Below are 21,190 nucleotides of genomic sequence, written 5' to 3'. Positions count from 1 at the left end.
TTCACCAAAATAAATCGTAATAATGTATGCCCTGAATTTCCTTTACTCCTCTCCTCTTGGCAAGCTCTTTGTGCCTTGGGTTGCTTACATCTCACTTCTTAGTTGTTTTCTTTTCTTTTTTTTCTATCATGTGGCATATCTGAGATTTTTTTTTTTTTTTTTGCGGTACGCGGGCTTCTCACTGTTGTGGCCTCTCCCACTGCGGAGCCCAGGCTCCGGACGCGCAGGCTCAGCGGCCATGGCTCACGGGCCCAGCCGCTCCGCGGCATGTGGGATCCTCCTGGACCGGGGCACCAACCCGCGTCCCCTGCATCGGCAGGCGAACTCTCAAACACTGCGCCACCAGGGAAGCCCCTGAGATTATTTTTATACTGTGGAAAAAACTGAATCACAGCCTCTATTTAAAAAGATTAAGATCTGGGCTTCGGCAGGCAGGCGGACTCCCAACCACTGCGCCACCAGGGAAGCCCAAGGGTTGTCATTTAAAAGAATGATTAATCTAAATCATCATGGCCCAAAGGTGTGAATGAAACTATGGCTTGGTGAGTAGAAAACAGCAAAGTTTCCAGTTAAGTTGTTCTAACAAAATGGACTTCCTAGGAGGTAGGAGATTCTATTATTGGTGCTTTTCCAAAGGACGTTGATTGTCCTGGGATTAATGGCATACAGGAGGTAATATTGATATAATTTGGTGAGTTGTTGAACTTCATGATAGCCAAGGTATTTTCCAATCCTGAGCTTAGGATTCTAATATTTGATAACACAATGGATTTGCCATTTGTGCATCTAAATTTGGTATGCACATGTAAAGTAGACAATTCAGAATATATCTTGAAAATGAGTGAGAACTTCCTTTGTAATCTGAAATTGTCAGTGTTTATAAAGAAAGATAATACTGAGTTGATATCTTTAAGTTAGCTGCTAAAGGATAATTAATGCATGTTTTTCTAAATCGATATTTACTTTCAGCGATTATTGTAGAATTATTTATTTCAAGATTCCAGGTGTATATGACTAACCAAGAGATTCCAGTCATACACATTTCAAATATAATTTGTTTGGACATTTGTGATATAATTCTTTAATGGTTTAATCAGAATTTAATAGAATTCAGGTTTTAAAGAACTTGAATCTTGGATATTGGTTGTGGGAGTCAGATGGTCTTTAATATTAAGATTTGTTTCACACACTGTGAGAGTGTAAATGTTATTTAGTATACTACGAATTTTGGATGATTTAAACTAATCTTGTACCTCCATTGTTAAAAACAAAACTCACTAACCGTTTCATGGTTGGTAGACTGGTTTATTTTATTTCTTTATCTGCTGAGTAACTGGGATACTAGGTAGTTTACTTTATTCTCTTATCTGAATTACCCGTGAACATTTCATTTAAACAAATAAAATATTTCACTGACAGAAAAACTGTTAGATTCTACTCTCACAATAGTCATTCATTCACGTGGACTGAACAAGTGTTAAATCCTGGCAATCATGGACTTGGCTAAGTTGTGGCTGAGGCTCTTTGACTTACATACTATAGATCATTATTAAAAAGATAGGCAATCTGAGATTTTGAGCATATAGTGATTTGGAAGCACTAGGAAAAAAATCTACCAAATTATTGGGCTATTTTATCACTTGTGAAAACCACCCATTCTGATCAAGTGATGTCAAAGGGGAAGAAGTAAAATCTCAGAGAGAATCATTGGAAGAATCCTACATCTTTGCCTGGGAATGAAAACCTAAACAGAACTCCAAACAAATGGATCTTCAGGAAAAAAAATGTCCCATAAAGAAAGGAGAGGAGGTGAATAACTCACTGTCTGGGAAGATGAATAGACTTTTCATAGAATTTTTTTATGTAAGTAAACAAATGAAGGTCAAGATTCTTCCCAATAACTCAATCAATAATAACATACTCCCTTTGAAAATACATTATTTCAATTTTATACAGTAGTTTTATGTTATATTTAAATACCTCTTGGTGGTTGAGTAGAAATTTTTAATATTTAATTTTATGTTGTAAAGTAACTTTAAAAACTTGATTGTGTCCTTTATCTAGATCTTATTTATTTAGCTCCAAAGAAGGTACCCAGAAGTATTGTTAATCGAGACTTTTTAAAAACAGAATAAGAGACAAGTGTGAGTTTACGCTATGAATTTTGAAGTATCAAGAAGAAAAAAAATTATGACATTGGGAGCCATAATATATGGACATGAAAGTTTTGTTTGAAAATATCTGCAAGTACTTATGATCTTTAATGACCATATACTTTGCTTACATCAACAAGAAATTCAAGATTGCTACTAAACTAATAGTTTTAAACTCCTGGTTATGTAATTAATCTACAATACTCATATTGGTTCCTTTGAACAACAAAAAAGTTCTTTTATCTACTAGGTGAAAGCAAATATGATGTGAATTATTTTGATAGATTGAAACGGCATTTCATTCAAAGTATTTCCTGTATTTTGACGTAAGGCCATCAGAGAGCAGAAATAGATTACTTAGTTAGGAACTTCTCACCAACTGAGCTAAGCTTTTACAGTGTCACTTCTAGTTCTCCCTTCTGGTGCTACTAGCTACTCCCCAGGCCTGAAAATAATTTACAAAGCAAGGTGATTTCTTGCCAGGTCTTCATTTCAGAACAGGTCTCTCTCTTCTGCAACTATGTGGAAGGAATTTGTTTTATTTCTGCCAGCTGAGAGTAACCTCAGATCCATCAACAATTGAGTTTTACTTTGTTAACATCAGTGGAGCAGTGAGTACCTCTAAGGATCCTCTCAGGACAGTCCTGCATCTATCCTCAAAGGCTGTTTAGAGACCCATCTTTTCTCAATTATAGGGTAGGGTGATTATTTAAATTGCATAATGAAAAGAAACAGTGAAGCCAACACTCATTTCCTTATGAATCCACAGCCAGTAGAATCTGCAAATTTATGCCTTCTGTATAAAATGAGTTGCTTCTGTAGCTGATTGGAGCTGCTTGGCTTCTCACCTCATCTCTAATGGCACTTTTTGAGCATAAAGCATCAGCCAAGGCCAACAATGATTCCCTTTTTTCTTCTTAGGAGACTGGGAATGAGGATATTTGTATTCCTACATTGGTTCTACCATTATATAGTCAAGGATAAAGCAATTCCCTCTCATTTTTAAAATCATTAAAATGAAGGTATTGGACTAAACAATCTCTAAGATTCCATTCAATGAAAAATGTTATTAAATTATCTCTATATATGTTAAACAAAAAATGGACTCTCTGCCTTCCATGGTGGTGTCTAGAACATAGTATATGTTCAATATTATTGAATTAACTTAAATGTATATGCTGATATAAACATTTTCTACATAACATCTTTCTTATGTATACACACCTTTTAAAAATAAATCATACTTTTTTTATCTGCAATGACTGATTTTTATCTATGTGCAATAAGGTGTGAGGCAATGTCTAAGAATCATTTCAAAATTGCAATGCAGAGCAGAGAGTTAAAAATCTGGGATTAATAAACATCCATCCATGAACATTGTTGCATTAATGCACAGTTGCTTAAAATTTAATTTTAAATGATATCAGAGTTGTATGAATTGAAGAAATATAAATGGGAGAATTTTGAAGGATAAAACAACTTTCTGAAAAATCAATTATTTTGCTTCAATATGGTGCAGTAACTTAGTAAGGACTCTGAGCGCCGCTGTTCACCAGCCAGGGGAAAAATGGTTCAAAAGATCCGCCAGAACCACTGAGCTTTTACAGCACAAAGAAACGCCAGACTGAGACAAATTCTCTTCCAAGCTGCACTAAACTCAGGCCTCTGTACCACTGGATTCTGGGCTCCTTTTCCGAATACAGAGGGCTCCACGCAGACATACTGGCATCCAGAAACACAACAGGAGATAGGCCAGTGTCTAAAGATGAGCAGAACAAGAATGGCGGCTCGGGAGAGGGGCGGGGACTACAGAGGATTCATCCTGCTCTTCATCCTCCTGGGGACCCAGAGGGAAGTTTCGGCAGGACGTATTCTCTACTCCATTCCGGAGGAGACAGACACAGGGTCTTTTGTGGGTAATATCGCCAAGGACCTGGGGTTGGAGCCCTGGGAGCTGGCGGAGCGGGGCGTCCGCATCGTCTCCAGAGGTAGGACGCAGCTCTTTGCTCTGAATCCGCCAAGCGGCAGCTTGGTCACCGCGGGCAGGATAGACCGGGAGGAGCTCTGCGCGCAGAGCGTGCGGTGTCTGGTGAACTTTAACATCCTGATGGAAGATAAAATGAATCTTTACCCTATAGAAGTGGAAATAATGGATGTTAATGACAACACTCCTAAATTCCTGACGGAAGAAATGAATGTGAAAATAATGGAGAATACAGCTCCTGGGGTGCGATTTCCGTTAAATGAGGCTAGGGATCCGGATGTGGGCACGAACTCTCTCCAGAGCTACCATCTCAACCCCAATCGCCACTTCTCCCTGGTTGTACAAACTGGAGAGGATGGAACTAAATATCCGGAATTAGTGCTGGAGCGCGTGCTGGACCGGGAGGAAGTGACAGCTCACCACCTCCTCCTCACAGCCTCTGACGGCGGTGATCCACCCAGATCCGGAACCGCCCGTGTCCAAGTAACAGTGGTGGACGTGAATGATCATGCGCCAGTCTTCTCTTTGCCCCAGTACCAAGTAACTGTCCCTGAGAATGTGCCAGTGGGCACAAGACTACTCACAGTAAATGCTATCGACCTGGATGAGGGAGTCAATGGGGAAGTGACATACTCTTTTAGGAAAATAACTCCAAAAATTCTACAGATATTCCAGCTGAACTCCCACACAGGAGAATTATCAACTTTAGATGGCCTAGATTATGAAGAATCTGGCTACTATGAAATGGAAGTTCAAGCTCAGGATGGTGCTGGTAGCATGACAAGGGCTAAAGTACTGATCACAATTTTAGATGTGAATGACAATGCCCCGGAAATGACTGTAACATCTGTAAGCAGCTCAGTCCCTGAAAACACTCCTCCTGGAACAGTAATTGCTCTTTTCTACCTTCAAGACCGAGATTCTGGGAAAAATGGTCAGGTGACCTGCACTGTTTCAGAAAATCTGCCTTTTAAATTAGAAAGATCAATAGACAATTATTATAGATTGGTGACAGCAGAAAACCTAGACCGGGAAAAATTTTCTGTATATAACATCACACTGAAAGCCACAGATGGTGGAAGCCCGCCCTTGTCAACGGAAACTCACATATCCATGAATGTGGCAGACACCAACGACAACCCACCTGCCTTCCCCCACTCCTCCTACTCCGTCTTTGTGCCTGAGAACAACCCCAGAGGCACCTCCATCTTCTCTGTGACTGCATGTGACCCTGACAGCCACGAGAACGCCCGTGTCACATACTCCGTATCTGAAGATACTCTCCAGGGGCCATCTGTATCCTCCTATGTTTCCATCAACTCCAATACTGGAGTCCTGTATGCATTGCGCTCCTTCGACTATGAGCAGTTTCATGACCTGCAATTGAGAGTGACTGCAAGTGACAGCGGGGACCCACCGCTCAGCAGCAACGTGTCACTGGACATATTCGTGCTGGACCAGAACGACAACACACCTGAGATTCTGTACCCCGCCCTCCCCACTGACGGTTCCACGGGTGTAGAGCTGGCACGCCGCTCTGCAGAGCCTGGCTACCTGGTGACCAAGGTGGTGGCTGTGGACAGAGACTCGGGCCAGAACGCCTGGCTGTCCTACCGCCTGCTCAAGGCCAGCGATCCAGGACTCTTCGCAGTGGGGCTGCACACTGGCGAGGTGCGCACAGCGCGGGCCCTGCTGGACAGAGACGCGCTCAAGCAGACCCTGGTAGTGGCGGTCCAGGACCACGGCCAGCCCCCTCTCTCCGCCACAGTCACACTCACGGTGGCTGTGGCTGACAGTATCCCAGATGTGCTGGCAGACCTGGGGAGTCTCGAGCGCTCCGACGACTCTGGCGACTCCGTCCTCACGCTGTACCTGGTGATGGCCGTGGCCGCGGTGTCCTGCGTCTTTCTTGCCTTTGTCGTCGTTCTACTGGCGCTCAGGCTGAGGCGCTGGCACACGTCGCGCCTGCTCCAGGCTTCAGGAGGCGGGTTGCCGGGCGTGCCCGTCTCTCACTTTGTGGGTGTGGACGGGGTGCGGGCTTTCCTGCAGACCTATTCCCACGAGGTCTCGCTCACCGCGGACTCGCGGGGGAGTCAAGTGATCTTCCCGCAGCCCAACTACGCTGACACGCTCATCACCCAGGAGAGCTGTGAGAATAAGGATCCCTTGTTAACATCCATAGATTTTCATGAATGTAAGGATAAAGCCCAAAGTATTCAGGTGAGTTCAGTCATTCATTTATCTTTATATTCTTTGAAGAAGTATATTTTGTGTAAATTTCTTTATTGTTTTGCGAAATAAGTGATTTGAAGATGGGTAAAAAAACCCTTTTGGGTGGTAAAGCAAGATTAATCGTTTATTTCGGAGGTGATTCTTTAACATGGAACGCTTATTGACATAGGTTTTGGCATCATATTTATAGTGAAAGCATATGGACAAGATTGTGAATAAGTGGATAATCGCATTTTTATACCTTCTACTTATGTTCCACATGGTGTTCTTAATTCATGTATTTTATAAATGAGAATGAATTGTTAAGTCTTTCTCATTGCATGAGGTTCTTAAGAAAGTACACTTCTGTTTTCTCAGGACTCTCTTTAGATCAGATCTATAAAAGGCTCTTGAAAAATTTTTCTGTGCCTTGCTTCTGCTTCCATGTAACTCCCCCTGGTGACCTTGAAAACCTCCATGGCTTTTGACCTATTTAAACCACAATTGTCTGTTAAAGTCAGGTCCTGGTAGAAGGTTAGATGGATGCCTAAAGAATGAAATGTGTGTGTGTCAGGCTTCACTGAGATCTTTATCAATGACAGGCATGGAGTCTAATACTACACTAAAGGTCATTGTCCAAAACCAATAAAATGTGACATCAAATAAAAAGCCATTCAAGTGTCATAAGTAACATTTGTGAAATAGGCCATTGCATGTTTTTACCCCAAATTCTAATGTGCTGTGTTAGTGATGCAGTCATTCAAAGTGTGTATGTGGGCTCTATAAGTGGGAGATTTGGGATGCTGGCTTTATGAAACAACCATCTCATACACTCAAGTCCTAGACCAGTAGTGAATTTTACTTATTGGGTCTGCTGAAAAATTCAGTTAGAAGTAATCTAGTCTGCAATTAACTACTTCTATACTTGTTATACAACATTTTAGTATAACTCAGTACATCAGTTGATTAGTATCAGGAAGTAGTTGATGACAAGGTAATCTTGTTTACTGGGACCTTTTGAGTATTAGGTAAGAGCACATTTTTTCTAGCATAATGTTGTGTTATGTGGTGTTTTGCATATAAAGGTCTGTGCAGTCCTGTGGGAGTATATTTCATACATTCTGAAGTGTTCAGATGTACAATCACTTGGGGGAGAGGATAATGTTACTGACACTCTATGAGGCAGAAATGTGGCTATCAGGTATTTTGAAAAAGAACCCCCCCAACCAAATTTATTAGATGATTAAAAATATTTTTAAACAAAGGGGAGAAATCGTCACTAAATTCAGTGAGCTATTGCAAATAAACTTTCTAGGGACTATTTCCTTCAACCGTCATTACGGGATGTGATAAGTACAGAAGTGGGAACAAGTGCCTCAGTACATAGACCATGCTTAGTGAGTTTGTGTTGCAAAGCAAAATATATTATTCCCCTGTAGTTTTGGAGATTTATGTTGCATTTTGTACCCAGGAAAATAATCGTGCAATGGGAAGGAGAGGGATAGGCTCTTTTCTAAAAGGCTGCATCATTTCTTTAAGTGAGATGTTGGAAGTTAAAATCAAGAAATGTTACTATAAAGAAATCACTGAAACTATTTTGGAAGAAGAGAGGTAAGTATAAATTGTGCACTTCTAGGGCTTGCTTGGTGGCACAGTGGTTGAGAGTCCGCCTGCCGATGCAGGGGACACGGGTTCGTGCCGCCGAGCGGCTGGGCCCGTGAGACATGGCCGCTGAGCCTGCGCGTCCGGAGCCTGTGCTCAAAAAAAAATTGTGCCCTTTTAAAAGACAATTTCAGCATTACTGTTGCTCTCTGGAAAAATTGAATTAGGTACCACAACAGTAAGGGAAAAGGCTACGAGGAAAAAAAAGATAAAACCTTATCCAGTATATTGCTAATTAATAAGTATTCACAATTACTATGCTCTGAGATCGTTTAGGCCAAGTCTGTGTTATAGTTATCCTTCTATTACTAGTGCGGATTTGAAAGTCGGGGAATAATTATGTCAGTATATAGATGTTTATATATCAAACCTACCTGATTTACCTAAAAACCTGGAAAGTTGGGATAATGACGTTTCTAATAGTACAAATTAAACGTTATTAAATATACGGACATCTAAAAAAGGTTTTTCAGCTGGGCACAACGGTTATGATTACTTTAGCTGTTTAAACTTAAGCAGCGGGGGCTGCAGTTTCCTAGTGCGGACTCTGGGCGCCGCTGTTGGCCAAAGTGGAGAGCTTGGTGCTGGCGACCTCCTCGCGCAGACGCAGCGCACTTTCCTAGCTCAGACTCGCTAGCCTTTCCACCGCTTCCTCCTCTGGAGAAGAAGAAACCCTGCCTGACCCCCCACGCCGGAATAAAGCTGTTCGGAGCTCCGGACAACTGCGGCACAGAGATTGTTTGTAATCCGGCGTCTCCAAGCCGGTGAGCAAGCTGAGGGGAGCAAGAGGGATGGGGAGCGGAGCTGCGGAGAGGGGCTGGGCTGAGAGGCGGCCAGTGCTCTTTCCGTTCCTGCTGTCTTTGTTCTGCCTGGCGCTCTCTGAGCAGATCCGCTACAGGATTCCCGAGGAGATGCCAGAGGGCTCGGTGGTGGGGAACCTCGCCAAGGACCTGAGACTCAGTGTCCACGAGTTACCGACTCGAAAACTGCGGGTCAGTTCGGAGAAGCCTTACTTCACTGTGAGCTCAGAGAGCGGGGAGTTACTTGTTAGCAGCAGGCTAGACCGGGAGCAGATATGCGGGAAGAAGCCGGCTTGTGCTCTAGAATTTGAGGCTGTTGCTGAAAATCCATTGAACTTTTATCACGTGAGTGTGGAGATCGAGGATGTTAATGACCACACACCAAAATTCATGCAAAATTCCTTTGAGCTACAAATAAGTGAGTCCACAAAGCCTGGGGCACGATTTATTTTAGGATCTGCCCATGATGCAGATATTGGTACCAACTCACTACAGAATTACCAGCTCAGTCCTGATGATCATTTCTCACTTGTGATTAAAGAGAAATTAGATGGCAGTAAATACCCTGAGCTGGTACTGAAGACACCTTTAGACAGGGAAGAGCAGACGTCCTACCACTTGACATTGATGGCCTTGGATTTCGGGGATCCACCCCTAAGCAGTACTGCACAGATACAAGTCCTAGTGACTGATGCCAACGATAACCCTCCAGTATTCAGCCAAGAACTATACAGGGTGGAGCTTCCAGAAAACGTGCTCCCAGGCACCACTGTGCTTCGAGTTATGGCCACCGACCAAGATGAGGGTGTCAATGCCGAGATCACCTTCTCTTTCACTGAAGCAGGCCAGATTACCCAGTTTGACCTGAATTCTAATACTGGGGAAATTACTCTTCTAAGTGCATTAGATTTTGAGGAAGTCAAAGAATATTCCATAGTTTTGGAAGCAAAGGATGGTGGAGGAATGATTGCCCAGTGTACCGTGGAGATAGAAGTCCTAGACATAAATGACAATGTCCCAGAAGTGATATTCCAGTCTCTACCAGATCTTATTATGGAGGACACCAAGCTGGGAACACACATTGCTTTGCTCAAAATCCGTGACAAGGATTCCGGACACAATGGAGAAGTTATTTGTAAATTAGAAGGTGATGTTCCATTTAAAATACTCAATACTTCAAGAAACACGTATAAATTAGTGACAGATGGAGTTCTAGACCGCGAGCAGACCCCTGAGTATAACATCACCATCACAGCCACTGACAGAGGCAAGCCACCCCTCTCCTCCAGCTCAAGCATCACCCTGCACATCGGTGATGTAAACGACAACATGCCAGTTTTCGAACGGGCTTCCTACGTGGTCCACGTAGCAGAGAACAGCCCTCCTGGCACCTCCATCACTCAAGTCCGCGCGCTGGATCCTGACCTGGGGCTCAATGGCCACGTCTCCTATTCCATCGTGGCCAGCGACCTGGAGCCGCGCGCGCTGTCGTCCTACGTGTCCGTGAGCGCACAGAGCGGCGTGGTGTTCGCGCAGCGCGCCTTCGACCACGAGCAGCTGCGCGCCTTCGAGCTGACGCTGCAGGCCCGCGACCACGGCTCGCCCGCGCTCAGCGCCAACGTGAGCCTGCGCGTGCTGGTGGGCGACCTCAACGACAACGCGCCCAGGGTGCTGTACCCGGCGCTGGGGCCCGACGGCTCGGCGCTCTTCGACACGGTGCCGCGCGCCGCGCAGCCCGGCTACCTGGTCACCAAGGTGGTGGCGGTGGACGCCGACTCTGGACACAACGCCTGGCTGTCCTACCACGTGCTGCAGGCCAGCGAGCCCGGACTTTTCAGCGTGGGGCTGCGCACGGGCGAGGTGCGCACGGCGCGGGCCCTGGGCGACAGGGACGCGGCCCGCCAGCGCCTGCTGGTTGCTGTGCGTGATGGGGGACAGCCGCCCCTCTCGGCCACCGCCACGCTGCTCCTGGTTTTCGCGGACAGCCTGCAGGAGGCGCTGCCGGACCTCAGTGACCACTCTGAGCCCACTGACCCCCAAGCTGAGCTGCAGTTTTACTTAGTGGTGGCCTTGGCCTTGATCTCCGTGCTCTTCCTCCTCGCGGTGATTCTGGCGGTCGCCCTACACCTTCGACACTCCTCCAGCCCCGCTGCCTGGGGCTGCTTTCAGCCTGGTGTCTGTGTCAAGTCTGGCCCCGTGGTTCCCCCCAACTACAGTGAAGGAACTTTACCTTATTCCTACAATCTGTGCGTTGCCCATACTGGAAAGACAGAGTTTAATTTTCTAAAATGTAATGAGCAGTTGAGTTCAGGACAAGACATACTTTGCGGTGATTCATCTGGGGCCTTATTTCCACTTTGTAATTCCAGTGAGTCAACCTCCCATCAGGTGAGTTTCCTGTAAGTATAACCTGCTTCTTATGGTCTAGACAGTTCTCCATATTCACAAGAAAATACAGGCGTATCTCTGTTTTATTTCGTTTTGCTTTATTGCGCTTCACAGATACTGAGTCTTTGTTTTTTCATTGTTGTTGTTGTTGCTTTGCACGTTGAAGGTTTGTGGCAAGCCTGGGTCAAGCAACTCTATTGACACCATTTGTCCAACAGCATTTGCTTACTTCATGTCTTTGTGTCACAGTTTGTGTCACAGTATTTTAAATCTTAAAATATTTCAAACTTTATCATTATAGTTGTCATGGCGATGTATAATCAGTGATCTTTGATATTACTATTGCAAAAAGATTATGTTTGGCTCATTGAAGGCTCCAATGATGGTTAGCATTTTTAAGCAATAAAGTATTTTAAATTAAGGTATGTACATTTTTTTAGATATAATGCTATTGCACACTTAAAACATAACTTTTATATGCAGTGGGAAACCAAAAAATTTCTGTGACCTGCTTTATTGTGCTATTCCCTTTATTGTAGTGGTCTGGAACCAAACTCAAGATATTACAAATGTGTGCCTATATACAGTTTTTCGATCCAAACATTGTCTTAAGAGTGTAGTAGCCAGTCTAATAGCTGTCATACCATTCTTCAAGGGAGGTTGAATTCGGAGCAATTATGTGTCTTTCAGTGGTGTCTTACCAGGCTCAGATTTACAAAGCAGTCAAGTTGTGGTTTTATCTACAAGGGAAACATTAGGCAATGTTATAGGGTCTCCCATAAAACTACTGAGATTTTTCCCTAAATTTTTCTTCCACAGCTTAATATATTGTGATTTTTTTTCAGCTTGGATATACTGTAAATGTAAATGTAGGCAGTCATATAAATAAACCTTTAAAGAAAAAATAGAAGCTAAAATTAGGTAGTTTTCTTAATTGATTTAACTATAATGGTTTCCATATTAATCTAATATTGTTTCCTATATTTACTTCTCTTTTGTTTCAAAAACTCCTAGAATAACGTCTCTTAACCTGTATTTTTATGTAGATGGGCCTACTGTAATTGTATTCATTGTGCTCTGTGTGTGTGTGTGTGTGTAAAATCATTTTATTTATCAGTAGATTCATTATGTTCACCAGAAGATAAAAGCATGTTCTCCTTACTTGCAGCATAGGTTTTTCAGGATTAATCTGTATTGATGCTCATTCTATAGGCTTCCTCTATCAAAGAAAACACAATGTTTTGGCCTCTGTTATTCCTGTCACACACACTTCTCCTATGTAATTTTTGAAATATCTTTTTTTTTGTAGCCCTAAACTAATATAGCTAGAGGTCTTCTAGTCATTCTACTATCTCTAGGAGAAAAATAGCATGTTGAATTCTTCAAATTTTAGACAAGACTGACAGTCTTATGTGCATACAAGTACATACACAAGATGATAATACATTGTATCAGGCCTTTGCTAGATTTCCCTTAGCAACTGCTTCAGTTAATGGCCACTGTACAAACTGCTGAAGAAAAGAGACATTTATTCTTGCACTGGCACTTTTTGACTCCTTAGTGATAATTTTGTGGTTCTTTTGATCAAAGTGCTAGTTAAGGTAAAATTACCTTTAGATTATATGTATACCTTTAAAAGTTAACTAAGTCGGCTTTAAAATGTAATCATCTCTCACTGGCAGAAGAATAGGACGGAAACTTGCTTTTCATTGTATATTCATTTGTATCTTTCAAGTATTTTCTATTCAAATAGAAAATATATAAAATTTAAATAACCTCTGATAAAACTTCAAAGTAAAAGCACATATCCTAGTAAAACATCACAAAATTAATTTGAAAACATTATTATTAATGTGTAATTAAAATGCCATTTTAAAAAGAATATTAAAAGGCAACAACTCTACAGGAAGCTTACTATAAATATTAATTGTTTTAAACCAAATAAAACAACTTCTGGGTCAGTCATCTCCAATAGGTGTATTTTAGTCTAAAAATGAATTAATTTCCAGTGATAACTATAGTTCTTATTTGATAATAGATATTGAAGATATTAACAATAAAGCTTAGAGCATAATAAGAAATAAAATTTTATTTTTAACAGAGTAAATATATTCCAGAAATTTGAGTAATTTAATATGACACTAACCCCAAAATCTGATCATTTAATAATACTTTGTAAGACTTTAACCATACTTCATCCCACACTTCTTGGCAATTACTTTTAAAATATGAATTCAGAGATAAATTATTCCAAACTATAAAAAGCAAGTAGTAACTTTTTCCTAAGTAATCTAGCATGCAATATTACAAATCTGAGTGCAGTAACTGCCTAGGACTCTAAGCGCCGCTGTTCACCTACTTGGAGATAAATGCAACCAAAAACCGTCCGGATACTCTGGGCTCCCACCTCACAAAGACCCGCAGATCTCACAAACCAACTGCAGGACTGCAGCAAAATTCCGCCCCTAAATTTGGGAAACTCCAGCTTTCCATAAGATGATCTGCAAAGCAGCAACAAGGTAAAGAAGACATATATGCCCAGTGAAGATTCTGAGTGGATTCCTTAGTGAAAGAACAATGGCCACTCCAAAGAATTACCGAGGACGCGGCGATCTGGTACTGCTGTGCGCGCTCCTGGGCACGCTAGGGGAGATCGGGAGAGGACAGATCCACTACTCCGTGCCTGAAGAGAGCGACAAAGGATACTTCGTGGGGAACATCTCCAAGGACCTGGGGCTGGAGTCACAAGAGCTGGCGCAGCACGGAGTCCACATCGTCTCCAGAGGTAGGAGGCAGCTCTTTGCTTTGAACCCGCGAAGCGGCAGCTTAGTCACCGCGGGCAGGATAGACCGGGAGGAGCTCTGCGCTCAGAGCGCGCGGTGTCTTGTAAATATTAACATCCTGGTTGAGGATAAAGGGAAACTTTGGGGAATAGAAATAGAAGTAACTGATATCAACGATAATAATCCGAAATTCCAGGTCGAAAATCTAGAAGTAAAAATTAACGAAATTGCTTTGCCCGGAACACGTTATCCACTCCCAGGGGCTGTTGACCCCGATGTGGGCTTGAATTCCCTGCAGAGCTATCAGCTCAGCCCCAATCACCACTTCTCCCTGGACGTGCAAACTAGAGACGACGGAACTATAAGCCCAGAGCTGGTGCTGGAGAGCGCCCTGGACCGCGAGGAGGAGGCTGCTCACCGTCTGGTCCTCGTCGCCTCCGATGGAGGCGAACCGCGTCGCTCCAGCACAGTGCACATCCGAGTGACAGTGTTGGATACAAACGACAATGCCCCGGTTTTTGCTCAACCGATTTACCGAGTGAAAGTCCCAGAGAACGTGCCCCCGGGGACCCGGCTGCTTACTGTAAGCGCTAGCGACCCGGATGAGGGAACCAACGGAGAAGTGGCTTATAAATTCTGGAAAATTAGTGAAAAACAATCTCCGTTATTCCATCTTAATGAAAATACTGGCGAAATATCAACAGCAAAGAGTTTAGATTATGAAGAATGTGCATTTTATGACATGGAAATACAGGCTGAAGATGTGGGGGCACTTCTGGGACGGACCAAAGTGCTCATTTCAGTGGAAGATGTCAACGATAACAGACCCGAAGTGACCATTACATCTTTGTTTAGCCCAGTCTTGGAAAATACTCTTCCTGGGACAGTAATTGCCTTCTTGAATGTGCATGACCGAGACTCTGGGAAGAATGGTCAAGTTGTCTGTTACACACGTGATAACTTACCTTTTCAATTAGAAAAATCAATAGATAATTATTATAGATTGGTGATATGGGAATATTTGGACCGAGAAAAGATCTCTATGTATAATATAACAGTGATGGCCTCAGATCTAGGAACCCCACCTCTATCTACTGAAATTCATATTGCCGTGCACGTGGCAGACACCAACGACAATCCACCCATTTTCCCTCATGCCTCCTACTCAGCCGATATCCCGGAGAACAACCCCAGAGGCGCCTCCATCTTCTCTGTGACGGCCCATGACCCTGACAGTGGCAACAATGCCCAGGTCACTTACTCTCTGACCAAAGACACCATCATGGCGACGCCTCTCTCGTCTTATGTCTCCATCAACTCTGACACTGGCGTCCTATATGCGCTGCGCTCCTTTGACTATGAGCAGATCCAAGACTTGCAGCTACTGGTGACAGCCAGTGACAGTGGGGACCCTCCACTCAGCAGCAACGTATCACTGAGCCTGTTCATCCTGGACCAGAACGACAATGTGCCAGAGATCCTGTACCCCATGCTTCCCACCGACGGTTCCACGGGTGTAGAGCTGGCACCCCGCTCTGCAGAGCCCGGCTACCTGGTGACCAAGGTGGTGGCTGTGGACAGAGACTCAGGTCAGAATGCCTGGCTGTCCTACCGCCTGCTCAAGGCCAGCGATCCAGGTCTCTTCACGGTGGGGCTGCACACGGGTGAGGTGCGCACAGCGAGGGCCCTGCTGGACAGAGACGCACTCAAGCAGAGCCTGGTGGTGGCGGTCCAGGACCATGGCCAGCCCCCTCTCTCTGCCACCGTCACACTCACCGTGGCTGTGGCCAGCAGCATCCCAGAAGTCCTTGCCGACCTGGGTAGTATCAGGACCCCCACCAGCTCTTATGATTCAGACCTCACACTGTACTTGGTGGTGGCAGTGGCCGTTGTTTCCTGCATCTTCCTCGCCTTTGTCATTGTGCTGCTGGCTCTCAGACTGTGGCGGTGGCACAAGTCGAGTCTTCTCCAGGCTTCGGGCGTCGGGTTGGCAGGCCTGCCAGCCTCAGGCTTTGTGGGCATGGAGGGAGTACAGGCTTTCCTGAAGACCTATTCCCATGAGGTCTCCCTTACCTCTGATTCGCGGGGGAGTCATGTGATCTTCCCGCATCCCAACTATGCGGACACGCTCATCAGCCAGGAGAGCTGTGAGAAAAAGGATTCCTTGTTAACATCCAGAGATTTTCATGAATGTAGGGATGAAGCTGCTTCTGTTCAGGTGAGTTCAGTTCTTTGTTTACGTTTATTTCTTAGAGGAATTATATTTTTTATACATTTAAGTTGTGTTTTGAAACATGCATTGTGAAGAAAGTTTAAAAATAATTTTTGAGGTGTACCACAAAGTTCTGGGTTTGTGTTAGTGATACCATAAAATTGAGTTCTAATCAACATAATTGTTTTATCTGCTTTCCAAAGGCTTAGACAAGATTGTTTAAATATGAACTCTTGACCTCTTAAAGCCTTCCATATTTTACCACAATTATCACTTATTCACTTAAGAAATAGTTACCCAATCACATATGGTCAGTTCGTTTTATATAGAGGAATATATGTGTGTGTGTGTATATACACACATATATATGTATACATATAAATTAAAACTTACAAAACATTATTGAGGCTTCTAAACCCTTGTATTAGCTTAGTAAAAGTAAAATACATCTCAGAATTTTTAGGATTCTTAGGATTGCAAAGAATCCTAAGAATTCTTCGCTAAAACTAAAACTAGGCTCTTGAAATTTTCTTCACTTTAAACCTCTTTTCTGAGCCCTGCATCTGGATCACTACCATTCAAAGCTTTAATACTTCTTATATTTCAAAACAAACATATTTTAAAGGGTGGTGGTAGATGAGACTGGTCCCTAACACACACACCACTGTTTTTGTGTGTCAGTGGTCACCCAGGACTCATACCAATGGAGACATAGAATCTGAAGCCTAAAATGGTCATTGCCCCCTGCCCCCATCAAATTTGCAATAACATGTCATTTTAAATTGTTGAAAATGACTTTTGTAAAATACAGAAGAACGCGTTTCATTAGAATTCCAATGAGCTGTTTTGATTGTACAGCCATGTGAAATGTGTTGTGTTCTCATGGTTCGAGTTCGAGAGTGTTGGTTTTAAGAACAGAAGTTACATGTACACAAATTCTAAACAAACCAATCAAAAATGATTCAATTAAAAATGATTAAAATTCAATTAAAAATGATTCCGTCTGGACTATATGACTTCCATATCCCTTGTTATAGCATTTAAATAAAACCTCTGATTTGTCTTCAGATGAGAGTGGAAATCACAATGAATTATTCGTTAGTAATTAAAAGGACATTTCCCAGGGATTGTGCTATGTTCCTTCCAATTTTGCATATACAATGGGTAGGAGTTAACTTCATATTTTCTGTAGTGTTTGGGTGTACAGTCAGTTGAGGAGACCACTATTTTGTTGACACTTTGCAAATTTAAAAAGTGTGTGGAAAGTTGCCCCAATACTCTTGCTCAAAGCATTCACTAATTGCAAATTTTTTTTAAACAAATGGAGTAAAATAATTAGAACAGGTGTCACTACATTCAGTGAATTTATGTAAATACATTTATCATGAGCTCAATTCCTCCAATTCTGAAGCCATTACTTTAGCATAACAGAAGTACATAGATAAGGAGCTAATGCATTCTATTAGAATATCCCTTTGTGACTTTGTATTGAAGGATAGACTAACATTTCAATACATTTTAAGGATGAATTTATATGTGATATTGGGTATGACATAAGCCAGTTAATTTTGAGATATGAAGTAGGAGGTACAGTTAATAATATCTTGGCTACATCATAGGGACAGTTTTTTTTAATGAATAATTCTTGAGATAGAAGAGTAAAAAGAAATTATTTTGTAAAGAGAGTGTTGAGATGATCAGAAGGAGATGTTTGAGGATTGGTACAAAATTACACAATTTTACAAAACAGTTTTCAACAGTATTGATTTCTCTAATATATGTGATATGAAATAGCATTGAGTATGTAGAAATGTTGGGGATAAACATAGGAATCAGTGAAAGAAGCTTAAAAATTTTTTATATATCATAGCTAATAAACAGAAGCGATTCGTGAAATTAGCAGACAATAAACTTTCTGAGGGCAAGACCTGTGTCTTATTCTTTGTTATATGGCCACTGACAAGGACAGTACTTAGCACAAAGCAAAAGTTCAATGTATGTTTGTAGAATGGTGAAATAAATGGACCAATATATGTAAGTTTGTATACAGGCCCAACATGATATTTCTAATAATTTGGAAACAAGAGAAAAGATACCTTAAGGAAGTCTTGATAATTTAAGGTATTAAATATATTAACATAAAAATATGGCATATTAAATTAGGCACACGGTTATAATTATTTTAGCTGTTTAAACTTAAGCAGCGGGGGCTGCAGTTTCCTAGTGCGGACTCTGGGCGCCGCTGTTGGCCAAAGTGGAGAGCTTGGTGCTGGCGACCTCCTCGCGCAGACGCAGCGCACTTTCCCATCTCAGACTCGCTAGCCTTTCCACCGCTTCCTCCTCTGGAGAAGAAGAAACACTGCCTGACCCCCCCACGCCGGAATAAAGCTGTTCGGAGCTCCGGACAACTGCGGCACAGAGATTGTTTGTAATCCGGCGTCTCCAAGCCGGTGAGCAAGCTGAGGGGAGCAAGAGGGATGGGGAGCGGAGCTGCGGAGAGGGGCTGGGCTGAGAGGCGGCCAGTGCTCTTTCCGTTCCTGCTGTCTTTGTTCTGCCTGGCGCTCTCTGAGCAGATCCGCTACAGGATTCCCGAGGAGATGCCAGAGGGCTCGGTGGTGGGGAACCTCGCCAAGGACCTGAGACTCAGTGTCCACGAGTTACCGACTCGAAAACTGCGGGTCAGTTCGGAGAAGCCTTACTTCACTGTGAGCTCAGAGAGCGGGGAGTTACTTGTTAGCAGCAGGCTAGACCGGGAGCAGATATGCGGGAAGAAGCCGGCTTGTGCTCTAGAATTTGAGGCTGTTGCTGAAAATCCATTGAACTTTTATCACGTGAGTGTGGAGATCGAGGATGTTAATGACCACACACCAAAATTCATGCAAAATTCCTTTGAGCTACAAATAAGTGAGTCTACGCTGCCAGGCACGCGATTTATATTAGAAGTCGCGGAAGATGCAGATATTGGCTTGAACTCTCTGCAGACTTATAAACTCTCTCTTAGCCCTAGTTTCTCGTTGATAAATAAGGAGAAACAAGATGGTAGTAAATACCCGGAACTGGTATTGGAGAAACCCTTAGATCGGGAACAACAGGGTTATCATCGTTTAGTCTTGACGGCCTCAGACCGTGGAGATCCACCCCTAAATGGCACTACTGAGCTCCGGATCCAGGTCACTGATGCCAATGATAACCCCCCGGTATTTAGCCAGGACGTATATCGAGTCAGCCTTGGAGAAAACGTGCCCCCAGGCACTACTGTGTTGCAGGTGTCAGCCACCGACCAGGACGAGGGCGTCAACTCAGAAATCACTTATTCCTTCTACAGGACCGGGCAAGTCTTCGGTCTGAACTCAAAGAATGGGGAAATTACAACTCTAAACACACTGGATTTTGAAGAAATCAAGGAATATTCTATCGTGGTGGAAGGGAGGGATGGCGGAGGACTGGTTGCACAATGTACAGTTGAAATTAACATTCAAGATGAAAATGACAATAGGCCAGATGTTACGTTTCATTCCCTAGTCGAAATGATTCTGGAAAACGCAGTGCCGGGAACGCTAATTGCTTTGATCAAAATACATGACAGAGATTCCGGGGAGAATGGGGAGGTTAATTGCCGATTAGAGGGTGAAGTACCTTTTCAGATAATCTCTTCGTCCAAAAATTCATACAAGTTGGTAACAGACGGGACCCTGGACCGAGAACAGACACCGGAGTACAATGTCACCATCACAGCCACCGACAAGGGCAAGCCGCCCCTTTCCACCAGCACAAGTGTCACCTTGCATATTACTGACGTCAACGACAACGCTCCTGTTTTCCACCAGACCTCCTACGTGGTCCACGTGGCCGAGAACAACCCGCCTGGAGCCTCCATCGCCCAAGTTAGCGCTTCAGATCCAGACTTGGGGCCCAACAGCCACATCTCCTACTCCATCGTGGCCAGCGACCTGGAGCCGCGCGCGCTGTCGTCCTACGTGTCCGTGAGCGCACAGAGCGGTGTGGTGTTCGCGCAGCGCGCCTTCGACCACGAGCAGCTGCGCGCCTTCGAGCTGACGCTGCAGGCCCGCGACCACGGCTCGCCCGCGCTCAGCACCAACGTGAGCCTGCGCGTGCTGGTGGGCGACCTCAACGACAACGCGCCCAGGGTGCTGTACCCGGCGCTGGGGCCCGACGGCTCGGCGCTCTTCGACACGGTGCCGCGCGCCGCGCAGCCCGGCTACCTGGTCACCAAGGTGGTGGCGGTGGACGCCGACTCTGGACACAACGCCTGGCTGTCCTACCACGTGCTGCAGGCCAGCGAGCCCGGACTCTTCAGCGTGGGGCTGCGCACGGGCGAGGTGCGCACTGCGCGGGCCCTGGGCGACAGGGACGCGGCCCGCCAGCGCCTGCTGGTTGCTGTGCGTGATGGGGGACAGCCGCCCCTCTCGGCCACCGCCACGCTGCTCCTGGTTTTCGCAGACAGCCTGCAGGAGGCGCTGCCGGACCTCAGTGACCACTCTGAGCCCACTGACCCCCAAGCTGAGCTGCAGTTTTACTTAGTGGTGGCCTTGGCCTTGATCTCCGTGCTCTTCCTCCTCGCGGTGATTCTGGCGGTCGCCCTACACCTTCGACACTCCTCCAGCCCCGCTGCCTGGGGCTGCTTTCAGCCTGGTGTCTGTGTCAAGTCTGGCCCCGTGGTTCCCCCCAACTACAGTGAAGGAACTTTACCTTATTCCTACAATCTGTGCGTTGCCCATACTGGAAAGACAGAGTTTAATTTTCTAAAATGTAATGAGCAGTTGAGTTCAGGACAAGACATACTTTGCGGTGATTCATCTGGGGCCTTATTTCCACTTTGTAATTCCAGTGAGTCAACCTCCCATCCTGAGACTCTAACAGCGGTGAGTTCCATTTAAGTGTCTGCTCCTTTTCATCATCTTCACCATTTTGTTTATTCATATGAAAATATATTTTTAATCTTGTAGTTGTGTTAGGAATATTATAGCTCATCAGAA

The 21,190-nt window shown here is 44.1% G+C and overlaps 1 protein-coding gene across 29 annotated transcripts in view; it reads left to right on the top strand.

The window, feature by feature from the left end:
* Positions 1–21,190, top strand: part of LOC105748547 (protocadherin gamma-C4) — a 179,097-nt gene that overhangs the window by 47,994 nt on the left and 109,913 nt on the right. For 2 of the 29 annotated variants that reach the window (XM_004280240.2, XM_049708667.1), the window contains one exon: positions 15,651–16,199. The exons of 19 other annotated variants lie outside the window; for them this stretch is intronic. In XM_004280240.2, the coding sequence (XP_004280288.2) occupies positions 15,651–16,199 (549 nt within the window). Of the gene's footprint in view, positions 1–4,134; positions 6,358–8,293; positions 11,199–13,520; positions 15,571–15,650; positions 16,200–18,378; positions 21,077–21,190 lie in introns of those variants that run through there. 8 more of the 29 variants (XM_049708674.1, XM_049708672.1, XM_049708677.1 and 5 more) reach the window with 8 other exon arrangements.

This window comes from Orcinus orca, chromosome 3 (assembly GCF_937001465.1).
Source record: "Orcinus orca chromosome 3, mOrcOrc1.1, whole genome shotgun sequence".
Taxonomy (NCBI): domain Eukaryota; kingdom Metazoa; phylum Chordata; class Mammalia; order Artiodactyla; family Delphinidae; genus Orcinus; species Orcinus orca.
This window is presented reverse-complemented; position numbering and strand designations above follow the sequence as displayed.